Here is a 17,377-nt window from a genome sequence, read left to right on the forward strand (position 1 = left end):
GGTACTGCGTAGAGTGGAGCATAGACTTCAACATAAAATAGAGAGTTTGAAGAACGTAGTAGCAACTGGGACCTGGGGCTGGGTGAGGTATTCTTAGACGTGATGCCAAATGCGAAACACATAAGAGAAAAAAAATCATTTTGGAGAGAAAAAGTCAGTTTTCATTTTCTCAAAATGACAACTTTGGCTCTGCAGAAAGACCCTCTTGTAAGGCTACAGATGGGAAATATTTGTGAACCACACATCTAACCAAAGATCCTTCCCTAGAATACATAAAGAATTCTTGAAACTCAACAATGATAAAACAATCCAACTGGAAAGTGCACAAAAGATACCAGCAGATCTCCCCCAGGAGGATGTGCACATGGCAGAGAAGCACGTGGAAAGATGCTCAGCATCACCAGCTACTGGGGTCGTTGCATATTAGGGGAAATGCAATACCATGCTGAGATACATGCTAGAAACCAGAAAAGCAAAGCAGCAGCCCTACCAAACAAAAGTGGTGAGGACATGGAGAAACCAGGCCTCTCCCACGTTGCTGGTGGGAATGGAAAGTGGCGTGGCCATCCTGGCTTATAGCCTGGGAGTTTCTTCTGAAGCCTAAATATGCACTTAACCATGTTACCCAGCCATCTCCTGAGCACTTCCCCAGAGAAAGAGAAACTGTCCACAGAGCAGCAACCAGTCATGCAATCTGCACTGTTTTATTTCTTCCTTTATGATTCTTATGCCTTTTATTTTATTTGCCTGCTTTTTTGCTTTTTTTGTACTAGCTAGGCCTCCCAACATGGACTATAGATCAGAGGTTTCCACAACCCCCTGCTTAGGTTTAATTTCCTAGAGTGGCTCAAAGAACTCAAAACAGTTTACTTACTAGATTAACCTGTTTATTACAAAGGGTATTAAAGGATACAAACTGAACAGCCAGACAAAGAGATACACAGGGCAGTGCCATTCCAGAAGGGTTCTGAGCGCAGGAGCTTTTGTTCCTGTGGAGTCTGGGGTGCACCACCCTCCCAAAAATGGAGATATTTTGTTGAGCCGCCTGGAAGCTCTCCAAATCCTATAGATCAGGGATTTTTATGGAGGTTTCATTGCCTAGACATGATTGATTAATCATTGGCCATTGGCAAGTGATTCAACTTCAAAGCCTCTCTCCCTTCCCCAGTGGTTGGGGTGGGGCTGAAAGTTAGTCTTCTAAACCAAGGTTGGTTCTTCTGGGGACCAGCCCCTGTCCTTGGGAGCTTTCCAAAAGTCCCCTTAATGTAAACACAGGTGAGGTTGAAAGGGGTTTGTTATGAATTACAAAAGATACCTTTATCTCTTTATCACCAAGGAAAATCCCAAGGCTTTTAGGAGCTCTGCCTGCCAGGGAATGAAGACCAAATATACATTTCTTACCATAAATCACAATGCCCCAACTTGCTGAGGTTTTGTGAAGAATACTGTGTCTGTGCAAGGTGGCTTTGGTCTGTAGTTTTGCTTTTTTGGTAATGCTTGTCAGTTCTGTGTCAGGGTTGTGGTGGCCTCATGAAAGGCATTAGCAAGTAGTCTTCCTCTTTGGTTTCGTTGAAAGTTTGTGCAAGATTAGCATCACCTCTTTTGAGTGTTTGCTAGAATTCACCAATGAAGCCACTGGGCCTCAGGTTTTCTTGTGGGAAACATTTTTTATAACAAATTCATGTTTTGTTTTTTAACTAAATATAGATCTATTCAGCTTTCACTGTTGGTAAATTAAAATCTTTAAAGAGTTTGGTCCATTTCATCTAAGAAATCCAATTTGTTAGCATGAAGTTGTACATAATGTTCTCTTACTATCTCTGTAATGTCTGTAGGGTCTGTAGTGTAACTCCCCTTTCACTGTCAATGCTAGTGATTGCCCTTGTTCTTACTGTATTACTCTGGCTAGAATGTTACACATTTTGTTGGCCTTTTTGAAGAGTCAACTTTTGGCCTCATTAGTTTTTTTCATTGTGCATCCATTTCCTATTTCAGTGATATGTGGGGTTTTTGTAATTTCCTTCCTTCTACTCACCTTGGGTTTTCTTTGCTCTTCCTTTTTAGGCCCTTTGAGAAAGAAACTTCAGTCAGTGATTTTGGATCATTTTTCTTTTCTAATATTTTTTATTTTAATGGCATTATAGTTAACATACAGTGTTATATTAGTTTCAGGTGTACTATGTAGTGATTCAGCACTTCCTACATCCCTAATACAAACATTTAGAGGTAGAGGTTTCTCCCCTAAATTATACATTAACTACATCTGAAAGTTTTGGGGGTTTTTTGTTGTTGTTGTTTTGTTTTTGTTTTTTTAGATTTTATCTATTTGAGAGAGCACATGGGTGTGGGCAGAGGGAGGAGAGATAGCATCCTCTGGTAGATGTCCTGCTGAGCACAATCCAGCGCAGGGCTCCATCCCAGGACCCTGAGATCATGATCTGAGCTGAAATCAGACACTTAACCTGCTGAGCTACCAGGGCCCCTTCAAATATTTTCTAATGTACTTTGTGATTTCTTCTTGGTTTCTAGTAGTATTTCCACATGAGTCAAGGAGTTTCCCTCTCCCTGCTTGCATTTCCCTTCTGTTCTTGCATGTTATGCACTTTTTCCACTAGAACCCTTAACATATATCTAGTTTCCACTAGAACCCTTAACATATTATTTTAAATCCCCAGTCTGTTCATTCCAAACCCTCTGCCATATCAAAGTCTGGCTCCGATTCTTGCTCTGTCTCTTTGGACTGTGATTTTTGCCTTTTAGTGGGCGCTGTCATTTTCTGGTGAAAGGCTGGCATAATGTGTCAATGGCTGGCTCCAGCCACGTTGTCTGTCCCCAAGAAGCTGAAAGTCTCTGTATTCACTGCCTCTCCAAGGTGGAGGGCAGTGGTTTGCCCTATCACATCAGATCTGGGCTGGATCTAAGAAGGGGTGTCGATTATCAGCTTCTTCAGCTTTTGTCTTGTCATGAGGACTGGAGTGACGACTTGGAGGTTCTTTACATGTGGGATCACAAAGATGGGATTGTGCAATGGAACCCTTTAGGAACTCTCTGAGCCCTCTTTCTCCCCACCCCCACTCCCAGCCTCCCTCACTCCCTGAGGTAGGCGCTTTCTTATCTGGAGGAAAGAATGTCTGAAATCATGCTCTGGAATTTCTTTCTAGTTCATTTGTATCACAGGGACCACCACAAAAAAAGGAAGACTCGAAATCTGTGGTCGTCCAGGCTGAGTCTGTACTTCTTACTACTAACCTGGAGGAGTTGTTTCGGGAATGAGCCTAGCAGCTCCTCGTACACCAGCAAAGTTCTTAACGCACAGACAGCACCACCATAAAAGCCAGACAAGATCACAGTGAGACACACTTCACACCCAGTAGCTCAGCTCCAGTTAAAAACCCAGAGGCTTGGGGCGCCTGGGTGGCTCAGTGGGTTAAGCCTCTGCCTTCAGCTCAGATCATGATCTCGGGGTCCTGGAATCAAGCCCCACATCAGGCTCTCTGCTCAGCAGGGAATCTGCTTCCCCCTCTCTCTGCCTGCCTCTCTGCCTACTTAAATATAGAATTGCTGTATGGCCCAGAAATTCCACTGCTAGGTGGAACATATGCCCAAGAGGATTGAAAATGGGTGTTCAAAGGAAAACTTGCGCATGACCGTTCATCGCCGCAGCCAGGTGCTGGAGACAGTCCAGATGTCCATCTGCTGACAGGTGCACGGACACCGTGTGGTGCATGCTTGCTGTGGGGTATTCAGAGAAGGGGGGGGGGAGAAGGGAGGGAGGCACTTACAGCTGCTGCGATGTGGGTCAACCACGAGCGCACGTTGCTGAGGGGAGCAGGGGGAGCAGCCGCTGCTGGGCGCGGGATTACCTTCGGTGGGGACAACAGTGTCTTCCAACAAGGTTGAGCGGGTAGTTGCCCCTCGCTGTGAATACTTTATATGCCACTGTATTTATACACTTGCTTTTCAGAATTTTATGGGTTTTTTATGTTTTATCGTTTAAGTAATCTGAACACCCAGTGTGGGGCTCAAACCCACAGCCCCAAGATCAAGAGTTGCATGCTCCACTGAGCCAGCCAGGTGCCTTCTACACACCTTTCAGTGCTTAGTTTTATGTTATGTGAATTTGACCTAAAAGTTGAAGAGAAAGAAAAATCCCAGATGAGTGGGGCCTGGCACTCTGGACCTTTTCCGGGGGTCTTAATCATGGATGGCAGGGAGCAGCTGTCCCTGGGAACTGGGGTGGGGGACTTCACAAGCACAGGGACATCCTGAATGGCAAGGCAGGGCCACCAGCGTGAGCCAGCCTTGGGCCGGCTTTATCCACACCCGCACGTTCTGGGGCAGAAGTGCAAGGCCACCAGCGTCCTGGGCTCTGCCCCCACTTGACACACTGTTAGGTTCGCTTGTTGTAGTTTGGTTTCCGTTCTGAGTGGTTGTAATTTTTAAAAATTTTGTTTTTTTAATTATGCATTTTTAATTATGTGAATTTGACCTAAAAGTTGAAGAGAAAGAAAAATCCCAGATGAGTGGGGCCTGGCACTCTGGACCTTTTCCTGGGGTCTTAATCATGGTTGGCAGGGAGCAGCTGTCCCTGGGAACTGGGGTGGGGACTTCACAAGCACAGGGACATCCTGAATGGCTATGTTAAGGGTTCCAAAGTCTATGTTAATCTGTTCCAAAGTCAAAATGCATTCCGCGATGTCTCTGTCCTACCCTGTGCCTCCTCCCCTGCTCTCCCTGCCCTGTTCCTCTCCACCTGTATCCCTTGCTGGTTTACCTTTCGGTGTCTCCTTGCTGAAATATAAGCAAATAGCGACTGTTTCAATTTTGCCACCATTTCTTATACACAAGAGACTTCCTCGTTTGCCTCTTCTCTCACATAGCACGTGTCAGGCATCCGCTCTCCGCAGCCGGTCTGACTCCCCGCGTGAAGAAAATGTGCTTTGTCCAGCCGGCCTTCCTTCTGTCTGTGGACACTTGGGTTCTCCCTGGGCTTTGGATATTGTGGAGCTGCTATAGTGAATCTTGTACCTAATATTTTAGGATTACAAATTAGCAGCAGACAATTTATAGGCATCCAGATTAAAATTTGAGAATCTCCGTTTGTATGATGTGTATTAATATGATGCTCTATGTTCTTCCGTACTGTCACAGCTATGATACCATTTACTCTCACAAGACCCCGTGAGATGTCATAGGTATTGGCAAATCCCAAATTTAAGTGAAGGGTTTTCTTTTGGGAGTTAGATCATCTTTTTTAAGTATTTGTAGAAGTTCTATATTCAAACGTTGTTTAGTTAGCCAAACAACATTTGGTTTTTGGATAAAACCAAAGTTCTGTCTTAAATTTGATATTTATTAAGTAACAAGAAGGAAAATCTGACCTTTCGAATACATCGTTGTTGTTCCTAATATACAGCAGTTTTAAAATTTGTGTTTGTAATTTTTTATGCTAAACGAGGGAAGTAAACTTGCGAGTCCTCTGGCTCACCGTGGACTAGCCCGTGTCTCCATCCCATGTGACTGACCCCATTTTGGAACACAGAATCAACTTACCGGGTCCAGGAACTTTAGGGACAGCTCGTGCGTGCCGAGATAGACTTGCAAACTGAAAGGGCACCAGCCCCAAGTGCAGATTCGTGTTTCTCTTTGTCACCGCTGTCCCTTGAGGTCCCCGTCTCTGCCTTCAACTTCGCGTGGTTCTCACCCAGCGGGTACTCCTCACGCCCTCACCTCCGCTGTGCATCTGTCAGCCCACGGCACTGGGAGCAAGTACCAGGACCTGAACCAAGGGTGTGGGAGAACGTGTCTCACTTCTAGCTGGAAAACAGGTGTGACCAGTCGACCTGAAATATCGATCTCGATGGCCTGGTCTTGTGTGGCACTGCAAGAGTCGAGTCTGTTCTCTCGTGATCTTGAATTAGCTGGGTGAGGTGCACAAGGTCCGCTGATACCGGACCATTCATAACGCAGGGACCACCAGCACACGACAGATGGGTGTATAGGGGGCTGGGTCTGGTTGTGGGGACAGAAGCTTCAAAGCAGCAGCAAGCCCGCCACATGTGATGTGTCCGCGGCAGATGTGGGTCATGGGTGCTTCCGGGGAAGAACATTGTGAAGAAGAGAGTCCACTGGCCAAAAAGCTTACTCTCTTTACAGGTGTGGTGTGTCCACACCCTGCCTGCTATCTTTGGCTGCGTTTGCCTCTCTGTGTCACAATTGCAAGCACCCCAGGAAGTCTCACTGCTGCTTGATCTGCCCTCTTCTCCACCACGAGCACCCCAGACCCATCCAGCTGGTGGTGATGAAAATGCACGTGTTGCTGGGAGTTGGGTCGGGAAAGTAGTGTGACATCGAGCATGTGACCGGTGGCCTCTGTGCGTGGGCTAGCAGATTCTGTCTTGTCTGATCCATGCACCCATGGTGTTAAAGAAGTGGCTTAGATTTTCAGACCAGGTAGGATTAGAAAAAGCCCATTTATCATACTCTTTCTCATCGGACCACATGACTGCAGTGACTACCAAGGGGACCCCGAGACTGTTTTCACCACATGTGATACTCTTTTTGTCAAGGTGCTGTCTTCATTGGTTTGGTCTGCTGGCAAATATAACCTAGCCTGTGATTGTGAGAAATATTCTGGAAGCTGGAAACCCCAAGGTCAAGGTGCCCACAGACTCAGGGTCTGGTGAGAGCTCCCTCCTAGTTCACGGACAGTGTCGTCTCGCTGTGTCCTCATGAGACAGTGCTCTGGGGGTTCTTTTATAAGAGCACTGACCCTGTTCATGGGGACTCTATCCCTCAGAGCCCCGCTGCTCCATGACAGGACCTGGGGGCTAGGTTTTAGCACCTGATGGGGCTGGGGGGCACAGTCCGTCCGCAGCGGGCACTGAGTGGTTCATCCCACGGGGGCAGTTTCGTTCCTGCCACTCGCCATGACTCCATCCCCCAGGGTTGGAGATCCATCAGAATTTAAACCTGGACCTTTTAAGGGGCTGATGCTCTGGGAACCTTGAAGCCCGTGTGAATGATCATTCCGTAGGCTGCGTATCGAATGTGATGGCGTACACCCCAGTCCCTGACGGCAAGCCACAGTGTCCCAACCACAGTTCCCACTCAGCCTGGCGGGGCTGGTTTGAACGAGCTTCCCCTCCTCTTCCCCACTGGCCGCCCCCCCCCCCCCCCGTGACAGAGAGCTCCGTGGACAGACAGCTCTGGAACAGCTCTCACGTGGACCCACAAGGTAGCGCCAAGAAGAGCCCAGCCAGGCTCGAGACTGGGTCCCCTCCTCATGCGCCTGTAGGCAGTGGAGAGAATCCCAGATAACTCCTGTACCTATGAAGGAGGGAAAGGATGCTAACATTGAAGCACAGGTGGAGCGACCCTGACTTCAAGCTCACTAGGGATCTTTCCATTCATACTGGGACATAAAAACTTTTCCGCTTTTCTCGTACTTCATCCTTAGCTCGTTCTCAGGAGCACTTCTCCTTTCACACCTGTGCCATGGGGTGAGCACACACGTCTCCGTGTTTCCCCAGGACAGTTGTCACGCCATGGTGACAGAACGTTGGCCAGGCCATCGGCACTGCCGTGACTTCATCCTCCACCGAGCCCTGGTCAGGGAGCACATTCCTCCTGTTTTTGCCTGGCACCATGGCACACCTCAGAGCGGCCCCGGGTGGCCTGAGCTGGGAGGGGCTGCCACCAGCTGGCCTCCAGGCGCACAGACACCGCTGGCAACTTCATCGGCTCTCCTGCACCTGCAGAGTCTGGCCAGGAGGCAGGGGGCTGAGAGAGACGGGGTTCTGGGGGAAGTCACGGATCGGATGGGTTTGTCTCAACCTCTTTGTGGACCAGCTGCCTCACGCTGTCCTGCCCTGCAGGGGAGGCAGTGGGACGAGCAGACCAGCTGTCTCATGCTGCGGAAATGGCTGTCTGCACGCCCAAGCTGGCATTGGACGGGACAGGCGCTGAAGGGGGCGGCTGGGAGAGTGGCAGCGGCTGGGTGCCGGGAACTGAGGGTTCCATCCTGGAGCTCCAGGTGCCACCTCCCCTGCCAGTGTGTCCCTAGAGCAGAAAGCAGACTGCACCTACCACACCCCGATCTTTGGGAGGAGAACTGCATTTGGGAATCTTCCTCTGTGCCCGAGTGTGTGTGTGATGCGTGTTTCTGTCCCTCTTAAAAATGCTCTTTTGCGAATGCTCCAAAGGCTGTCGTCATAAAACAGGACAGCTGACTACCATCGAAGGAAGCTGCCTCTTTACTGTCTTCCTTTAGGCCTGTCGGAGGCTGACTGCTCCTGTCATTGTATCTGTTTTCTCTGTTATTTTATATAACGTCATAGACTTGAGCCGTAATGCCATGTCTCCCGATGGTGTCTCCTCCATGACAGTCTAGAGCGTCAGCCTGTCCCGTGCCCGCTTCTGTGCAAGCGCCTGTGGGCATCCACAGTGTGCCTGTGCCTGGGGCCACGTAAGGGAGCCTGTGGGAGGCCGTGTCCTCCATGCGCGGACTCCGTGTGGGGTGTGAGGACTCACCTGCGTCCCACTTCTGCGGGGAGAATCGCCGCACCTGTGCACTCACCCCTTCCCCTGTTCCACTCCCTTCAGTCCGTGTTTGAACGCCCTCTAAACGCTTTTCCTGAGACAGGCCCTGGGTGATCGTAAGGTGCACGTTGGGTGGAGACCAGTGTCTGTATCTGCATTCAGGGCAGAAGGCATCCAGGGGGGCGGTGGGTTCGCTGTTCCACCACAGGAATCCAGCCGGAAGGTTCTCCTTGCTCAAGGCTATGAATCAGGTCATACGGACGTGGGGAGTAGCCATGGAATGTTAGGCCCGTTTCCAGAACCTGGAAAGTGTGTGGTCCCAGTTCTGTTGTGGAAGATTCGCCCTCTCTAGAGACCACGTCTGCAGTGGCCTGGGCCATCTCTGTCCACACAGGACTGCTCACGGAGTGCTCACGGGAGCTTCTGGCTCGGAAGCTGGCCAGTGCACACATCTGGAAAGGGAGAGTTAGCCCAGTCATAGGGGCCGGCACCCTGCCTGTCACCAGACTCACCCAGGTGCTTTAAAAACACAGCCTGAACTGAATCCTAGGGAAACCACATTTAAAAATGTTTTCGACTGTGTTTTTACTTTTTAAAAATGCCTGTACGCGCTTAGTCTCTCTGCCTTCCCATTATATAGAGATGAAATAACACTCAGGTGATCCGTTGTGATCTCCTGGTCGCCAAATCAGGGCTCTCCACCAAGACTGAGTTGTGCGTGTTTTTCCTCCATGGCAGGGTGAATCGGTGAAGTACTTTCTGGATAACTTGGACCGGATCGGCCAGCTGGTGAGTACAGACCCCAGACCCCGCACCCCGAGAGCCGCGTGTGGGAAGGCTGGAGTGGCCCCCGGCACACAGGTGCGCACAGCATCTCTGGGTGCCCCGCGTCCGATGACTGCGGACGGGGCCATGGCGTCTTGCCCTCACTCATCTCCCGACTGTGTCAGAGCGGAGGGCATGTCTGTGCTCGCTGCGAGCGTTTCCACCTCCCATTCTCGCTCTACCAGAGAGGACACAGGGATGTGTGAGTGAACAGAGGATTTCCTTTAACATTTTGTGATGGGACACACACACACACACACACACACCATCGGACACGCCCCTGGGCCAGTACCCCCTCCCCGGAGCGCATGCATCCTCGCGTTGTCTCTCAGTAACGGCTCTGTCCAGGCCCCTGCTCCTGTCGCCGGTGTTGCTCCTGAGACACCGCAATGTGCCCCAGGTTCGCCTGCCATCCAGTCCACTCGGGCATCTACCTGGGGCGCTCGTTAGCATGTTTCTGTGCACGGTTGGAGCCGTGCCCTCGTAAGGCCCGTCCTTTGCAGTTGGGTCATATCTCTCAAATGTCTTCTACTCTGTAGGTTTCCCCCTCATCTGTCTTTTTCTCCCAGTGTTGAAGTAGCTGGATCATTCCTGCAGGCTTCCCAGAATGACGCATTACATATACGGCCAACTAACTCTAGCCAGCTTTGCAAACCTAGATTAGGTTGGTTCCCAGTAAGGTTTGGGAACGCTCACGCTCTTGAAGTCAGGAAGTAAAGAGGTGGGTGTGGGCAGAAACAGACCCGGTGGTCGGCTCCTGTGGACATGAACACAGTGAGGGTCTGGCCGCAGCGGACAGCGGGGACACCAGCAGCCTGCCTCGGGCTGGGGAGCCTCTGCACGCTTGAAGCAAGCCGCTCCCTCCTTCACTTCTGTTCTGTAGCCAGCGTCTGGTGGTTCAGATGGGAGTAGCTTTGGGCATTTGGTTCAGCTTCTTGCCCAAGTCTGCCGGACTCTTGATCCTTATTTTCCCAGGTTCTTCTCCTGCTCAACTTCTCCCTTCTCCCATATTTTACAGAATTACTTTCCTAGCAAGCAGGACATTCTGCTGGCACGGAAAGCCACCAAGGGCATTGTGGAACATGACTTCGTTATTAAAAAAATCCCTTTTAAGATGGTGGACGTGGGCGGCCAGCGGTCCCAGCGCCAGAAGTGGTTCCAGTGCTTCGACGGGATCACATCGATCCTGTTCATGGTGTCCTCCAGCGAGTTCGACCAGGTGCTCATGGAGGACAGGCGCACCAACCGGCTGGTGGAGTCCATGAACATCTTCGAGACCATAGTCAACAACAAGCTGTTCTTCAACGTCTCCATCATCCTCTTCCTCAACAAGATGGACCTCCTGGTGGAGAAGGTCAAGACCGTGAGCATCAAGAAGCACTTCCCAGACTTCAAGGGCGACCCGCACAGGCTGGAGGACGTGCAGCGCTTCCTGGTGCAGGGCTTCGACCGCAAGAGACGGAACCGCAGCAAGCCGCTCTTCCACCACTTCACCACTGCCATCGACACGGAGAACATCCGCTTCGTGTTCCACGCTGTGAAGGACACCATCCTGCAGGAGAACCTGAAGGACATCATGCTGCAGTGAGAGGACACCCCTCTCCGCCGCCCGCAGCAGCCTCGGCGGCCGCTGTCCCACCTCCCTGGGCCCGCAGGGCGCTTCTCGGACCCGTGCCGCCGGCACCGGGCTCAGGAGTGCCGCCGCACTGGCCACGCCAGCCACACGGGCCACGCCGCCGCACTCAGGCCTAGGGACGCGGACACTCGGACGTTAGCTACTGAACCCGGGGCGTAGTCAAACTACTGAGAATCCAAGGGGTCACTTTGGTATTAACACGTAATACCTAGTAACACAGCTTTCTCTCTCTGTATTCCTTCTTTGACACCGTTTAATCGAGGACTGTGTGTGCGCGGCAGGTGTGCACACGTGCCCGCACACACACACTCGGTAATGACAACACAAACAGCTGGCCTTGCAGGTGGCTTTTCCCTCTAATGTGCAAGTCTTCCGTGAGACAGATGAGCCCGAGTGCTTGGCCTGATGGTGGTTTGCGGGAGAGCAGGTGTCTCCGTGCCCCTCCCAGAGCACATGCATTGCCTTGTAGAACCTGGTGCCGGTTCTGAGAGACCCTAGTCCAGGCACCCGAGATGCGGCCAGGGGCCCCCAGCTTTAGAGGGTGGGCGTGGGCTTGCCTTAATGCCCCACGGCCTGTGTGCTGGCGGGGGCCGTGCCTGTTACACGCACCCGCCCATCCTCCCCCGGCCTCGCAGGGGTCTGTCCTTATGCCGCCCCTCCAGCACCAGCACTGGGCTGTATCTGCCTTCCCTCCTTGTGGAAGGTGCTAGAGCACTTCCTCTTCCTCTGAGGCTCCTGAACACTGGCAGGATTCCTAGCACACCTCTGTAAGTGCCACAGCTGACCTTTCCAAAAGCCCAGACTCTCCGAGTTTCTGCAGACTGCCGCCACCCCGATGCCTTCGGACAGCTGGTCCCCACTCTCAGCTGTGCTTGAGGTCTTGATTCTTACCAAGGTCTCTGTTCTATCCGTGTACACACGTCACCAGCAAACACCACCGGACATAGCTCTCGTCCAGGAGAAGCTGCCCGAGCCCATGAGTGTGGGCATGGGCGGACACATGTCCCCCTGTGTGCACTTGGCCCCTTAGCTCTGTGCAGGTCTCTCCCTGGCTTCAGGACACTGCATCCCATGCTGGTCCCGCCATGCGTCCCTCTCCTAGGATGGTCTGTCCTCTGTGCTGGGACTGCTTCCACTAACCGGCACTGGCCCATTACTGTGGCCAAGTAACAGCTGTGAGGCCCCCATCCCCGGGCGCCCTCTTCCCCGTCCTGTGTCCCGGTCGGTCGCATCTCCCTCCTGGCTCCTTTCCAGCAAGCGAGGGAAAAGCGAGTCTTGGGGCAGATGCTGACCCATCTGGGGTCAGGGAGAGGGAGCACAACCTTCTCCTGAGTCATCCTTGTTATCAGTGTTCTTAATGAGGGAACAACGTGAGAGCCTTTCTCTTTCGGTGCTCAAGGCTTTGTGTCCATGGATGTTGGCGTTTTGGTTCCCTTGGCTGGGAAAGAACAGTGCTGTTCCTGTTCTGCTTCATAGACTGACGGATGTGACCCAGGCTCCGTGCCGATGACTGTGGCTTAAAGGAAAAGGAGCACTCTTGGCAGGCTCCCTCAGGGAGGTCTGGGGTCCCTCCAGCCCGGTCCCCAGCGTGGTGCACCCTCCTTGCAAGTCTCTGTCGGGTCCTCACCAGCTGCCGCTGGCCACGCTGCCCCACCAGCCGTGTGCACCATGCTCCGGCCCCTTGAGCCCACAGTGGACACTCACAAGCAGCAGGGGCTGGGGGCGTGTGCTGAGCTGCATGGAGAGTGGGGCGGGCGCTGCGCCCTGGGTCCCTGGCGCTTGGGGGGGGCAGTCTCTGAAGACCCCAGCTCGAAGTTCTGGGGTTCGTTGGAATTGGGGAAGGAAACTATTTGCAAGGCTCGGCTAAAACCATTCACAGCTTTCCCACACATAGACTGTAGTTGTTTTTGTCTCCAAAATCTTCGGCTTTTGTATTTTTTTTTATTTTAACTTCACTGTTATCCTTGATTATTGTCTTTTTTATTGAGTTGTTGGAGAAGCAGGAGATAGTCGTGCCTCATCTATTATTGCAAAAATGTAACAATAAACTTCCTCAAAATAAGATCTTTCTTCTTAGTTCTACTGTTTACATAGAAGGACACATGTAGGCTTTTCCTGGAAATATTTTTCTATTTATAGAGAAACGGTCTGAGACTTTTCGTTCAGCCTGGTGATGTACAGTGATCTCCAGCATCCGTATTCTTCTTTTTTACTTCTTAGATAAAAGAAAAATAAGCCAGATTCTTTTATTTCTGAGATCCAAAAATACTCTCCAAGATTCTTAGGATCACCTCACTTGAGCATCCTGGGGACAGGCAGACATGGATTCAGTGAGACTTGGGGCGGGACGAGGCGCCCCCGGGATGCATGCGGCCCACACGGCCAACGCGTGGCTCCCACCTCACTCCCGCGAGCCTTGGCTGGAGGGTCCGGTGTGGTGACAACCGTCTTTGCTCTGGGTGTCCGTTAAGCTCTGTCCTCCACATTCAGACCGAATCATCATGTCAGATTTCCAGTCCCCTAAATTCAGAGCCCAGCAATGCCAATCCAAACCATACTTGAAGTTCGCTATCTGATAATTGGCTTTTATTTCCAAGAGCATGCTGTGTGGACACCGCCTGAAACACAGCTTCAGAGCTAATAAAAGTGTTTTGTACACAGAGACGATTGTGTGCATGTGTGTGTGTGTGTGTGTGTGTGCACGCGCGCACGCGCACATGCGCGGCCCTCGCATGCGGTGAGGGAGGGAGGCCCTACGTGCAGTTCTGAGGTCAGAGCTTGAGGACTGACACTTGGCTCTGCCCAAGTCCTGCGACTAGAGGGCGCCAGAGGGAGAGGCAGGTAGGGAGTCTGCTGTCCTGACCCCCGAGGTTCTCCGTCACACTGCGGTCTTTTCCAGAAAGGGGCCTGCGGGTGCTGTCCAGCGGCCGTGGCTTGGGAGAGCCCCACGATGCACATGTACATGTGGGAAGGGTAGAGACACCCCCACCCCCACCCCCAGAAAAGTGCCGGCAATGAGCATGCTACGTGCTCTGTGTTACCCCAGGGCTGTGGGTTATGGGCTGAGCTCTCGGGTCCCAATTTCAACACATGTCAATGCCGGGACAGGACAGTGGTTCACGCGGGCGCCTCAGTCAGATCCCCCGACGAGCTTTACAGAGGCCCCAGGCTGAGCCACCCAGGCGGGGCCATCTGGTAGGAACATGGTCCAAGCAGATTGAAGACCTGGAGGGTATCTCCCAGGCAGCATTCTGTGCTTAGCTCAGTGAGAATTCTGCTTCATGATGTAACTCAAGGCCACCAGCTCTGCCCCTCACTGGGACCAGCAGCCTTGCCTCAAGAAAGCAGTGGTGGGTTTTCTCTGGAGAGCGAGTTCTGGCCGACCCTTTCCCAGCGTTGGGCCGTCTCTCATCTTTTGGTCCTGTCTTCTCTGTAAGGTATGTCTGATGTGCCTTAGGGGCCTTGTTCTGGAACAGTCCCTGGAAATTGAGGGAGCTGGTGCATGGGTTCTGTGTGTCGCTGACTTGGCGTCAGGGCCGCCAGTCCTGGTTGGGAGGTGGGGGGTGCTGCAGCTCAGGGGGCTGAGAGCCCCGTGTGGGGACGTTGGGCTCTAGTGTCGCTCATGAGGCCCTGCTGGGCGCTGACAAGAAAGTTGTCAGGTCCCCTGAGGAAAGGAGCTCGCTTGGTTCATGAAGACGGTTCACCAGCTGGCACGTGTCGCGTCTCAGCGCTTACAGGCATGTGATGGGCCACTTTGCGCCGGAGCATGAGGCAGAGTGTGGAGTAGAGCGGAGCTGGGCCGGCGCGCCGCGGAGCCAGACCCGCCATGCCGCGGGGAGGATGTCCCTTCTCCAGCGGCTCCTCTTCTGTCACAGCAAGGCGCCCTTGTTCCCGGCCTATCGCTTCCGGGCCTTTCTTTATTAACCCGTGAGTTCACTTTATTTTGTGTTTTTAAAAGCTGATGCATTTCCCCCAAGTGAACAGAGTCCCAGCCAACCGCAGCTGCCGTTGCGTTTCCCTGTGGGAACAGCCCTTCCCTGAGGGCCCGCGGGGACCACACGTAGTCTGGTAAGGCTGTCCTGACGTCTGCCGCAGGGCGGAAAAGAGCTGGACGGCCCCTTCCCCCAGCTCTGGGTCAGCTGTGCCAGAGGCCGTCAGAGTGGCCACCCGGGAGGAAGACAGAGCCGGGAGGCTGGGAGGCCCCACTTCATGACCCACGGTCTCTGCCCTGAAGCCGGGGCCAGAGACCATCTGTCCTGCCACTGACGGGCCGGGAGCACTTGGGGGAGTGCCTGCACCCAGCTGTGCCCACACGCCCCTATTCCTCCAGGAATGGCCTCCGCAGCTTTGGGTGACACTGGGGGCCTCCCGCCGTTGCCCACCCTGCTACCCTCCTCAGACGCCGGTCCCTGCCAGCTGTCGCCAGCAAGCTGTCAGTCCTCTGGGGGACTGGGGACCTGCCCTGGGAGTCAGCCAGGCAGTCTGGGCGAGCCCGGACACCTTTTAGACTCCCCATGCTGACGGGTGGGCAGAACTCTGGCTGTGGTCTGCGGGTGGCGGGCGGGGGCACAACTTTGGCTGTTCCCCCACCGTTTGTCCTGTTTGGAGTTGAGCTCTTGCTAGAACTTGCCTGCTTACGAAGCAATTTAAAACAGATCTTTCTATTCTCGAATCTTAAAGAATTACCTTTGGACCTCTTGCAAATATTCTTTTTCTTCACTCCATTCAAACCAACTAAATTTGGCAGGTTATCCTCTGACCCGATGCAGCATTCCGTGCCCACCCTGAGCACGCCCAGGGCTGAGCGCCCAGAGGACCACACGAAGGGCAGGGCCGGTGTGGCGGCATCAGTGTTCCTGTGGAGACCCCGCTCAGAGCCCATCCGGGGGCTTCACTGAGGGAAACTCTAGGAGGAACGGCTGCCCACTCCGCCACCGGCACCGTTCTGGAAGTTCACGCAGAGCCAAGCCTGCCCACAGTGCCACCTGGAGGCCTGCGTGTGTGAACGCCGTGTGCCAGGTGAGCGTCTCCTACCTACCTGAAGGGTAGAGATGCACTGTACTGCGTTCTGTGTATGGGGTTTTGTTAAATGTACTACAATTTGCCTTAAATTGCCTGCAGCTCCCACTGCCCCGCGGCTCCAACGGGTGACAACTCTAGGATGGAAAAACACGGGTGACTATGGATCCAGGAGTGCATGGTTCGTAGGGCAGACGCTGTTGCAGAAGCCGAGGCCTCCCGCTGGGTCTCGTGGGCGTGCGGCCGCAGGAAGGCACAGGGAGTGGATGCTCGTGGCCTCGGATCTAGGCCCTCCCCGTTTCTGCCACTCATCCTCTGCGTGCCAGCCCCCGCAGGACAAGCCCCCCAGGCGACAGTGTGGAGCCCCGACCTCCGGGAGGAAAGTGCCGTGGGTAGTGTTAGCATAAAGAGAAACACCAGCCCCACCTTGGTTGCCTCCCATCCCTTCAGGCACAGCCTTGACCTTGGAAACCTGGGAAAGGGAGTGAGCCAGTGTGACAAGGATTCCTAACGCCTCCGCTTCACCCCTGCGCTTCACCCCTGCGCGCTGTGCAATTGCAAGCCCAGCAGGTGGGGGGGCATCCTGCGTCCCCGCAGGAAGGAGCCCCTGCTCGGTTCAGAGGGAGAATGCTCTCGTTTGCAGCTGGGCTTCCAGCACATCCCCCACCCCACTGGGCTTTTTCTTCACGTGCATTGATGGCATTTATTAATTTTAAGAATGAAAACGTAATTCAAAAGCGCTCCCAAAAATCTGAACTGTGTAGGGTTTACTCCGCATGTCCAAGGCTCCTCGGGAATCCCGGGACTAAGACACCCACGACCCGGTGAACTTTCCCCTGGCTGTGGGACGTTCCTAAGCGTGGACGATGCCCGTCCGGTGGTTTACACTGGTTGTGCCGGGAGCTCCTGGATCTGGATGCGGTGGGGGCCACGAGTGAGGGCTGCGGGGGTGGGACGGGCTGGGGAGGGTGGCCCCAGAGCAGAGGGCATGGCGGGTGGTGCCGCAGGGGTGTTGGCCCTTCCCTGCCTCTTCGCGCTTCCTGCTTCGGGCAGGCGACCGAGCCCCTGCGGGTCCTGCCCGTGACACAAGGTGGCTTCTCTGAGAAGAGCCCCTTTCTGCACACTCGGGCCCCACACAGTGCTCTCTCCCAGGACCCCCGTGCTCCCAGCCCTGTCCCCCAGCTTGTGACTCACCCGTCTGTCCGGTGCAGCCCCCGGGAGCATCCCCCCACATGGCCCGAAGGAGGAAGGCACCAAGCCGGCCTGAGGGCTCAACGGCAGAAGGAGCCCGTCCTCACGGAAGGGTCCGGCACACTCCCTCTGAAGTCCTGCTCTCACTCTAGCTGGTGTGGCAAG

At 53.4% G+C, this 17,377-nt stretch overlaps 1 protein-coding gene across 3 annotated transcripts in view; it reads left to right on the forward strand.

The window, feature by feature from the left end:
- GNA12 (G protein subunit alpha 12) overlaps positions 1-13,064 on the forward strand; it is a 99,060-nt gene extending 85,996 nt beyond the window's left edge. For all 3 annotated transcript variants that reach the window (XM_045075165.1, XM_004776373.2, XM_045075166.1), the window contains exons 3-4: positions 9,280-9,330; positions 10,385-13,064. In XM_045075165.1, the coding sequence (XP_044931100.1) occupies positions 9,280-9,330; positions 10,385-10,954 (621 nt within the window). In that variant the 3' untranslated portion in view covers positions 10,955-13,064. The remainder of the gene's footprint in view (positions 1-9,279; positions 9,331-10,384) is intronic.
- The last annotated feature ends 4,313 nt before the right edge of the window (positions 13,065-17,377 follow it).

This window comes from Mustela putorius, unplaced genomic scaffold (assembly GCF_011764305.1).
Source record: "Mustela putorius furo isolate JIRA1106 unplaced genomic scaffold, ASM1176430v1.1 tig00000139_pilon_pilon_pilon, whole genome shotgun sequence".
Lineage (NCBI taxonomy): Eukaryota > Metazoa > Chordata > Mammalia > Carnivora > Mustelidae > Mustela > Mustela putorius.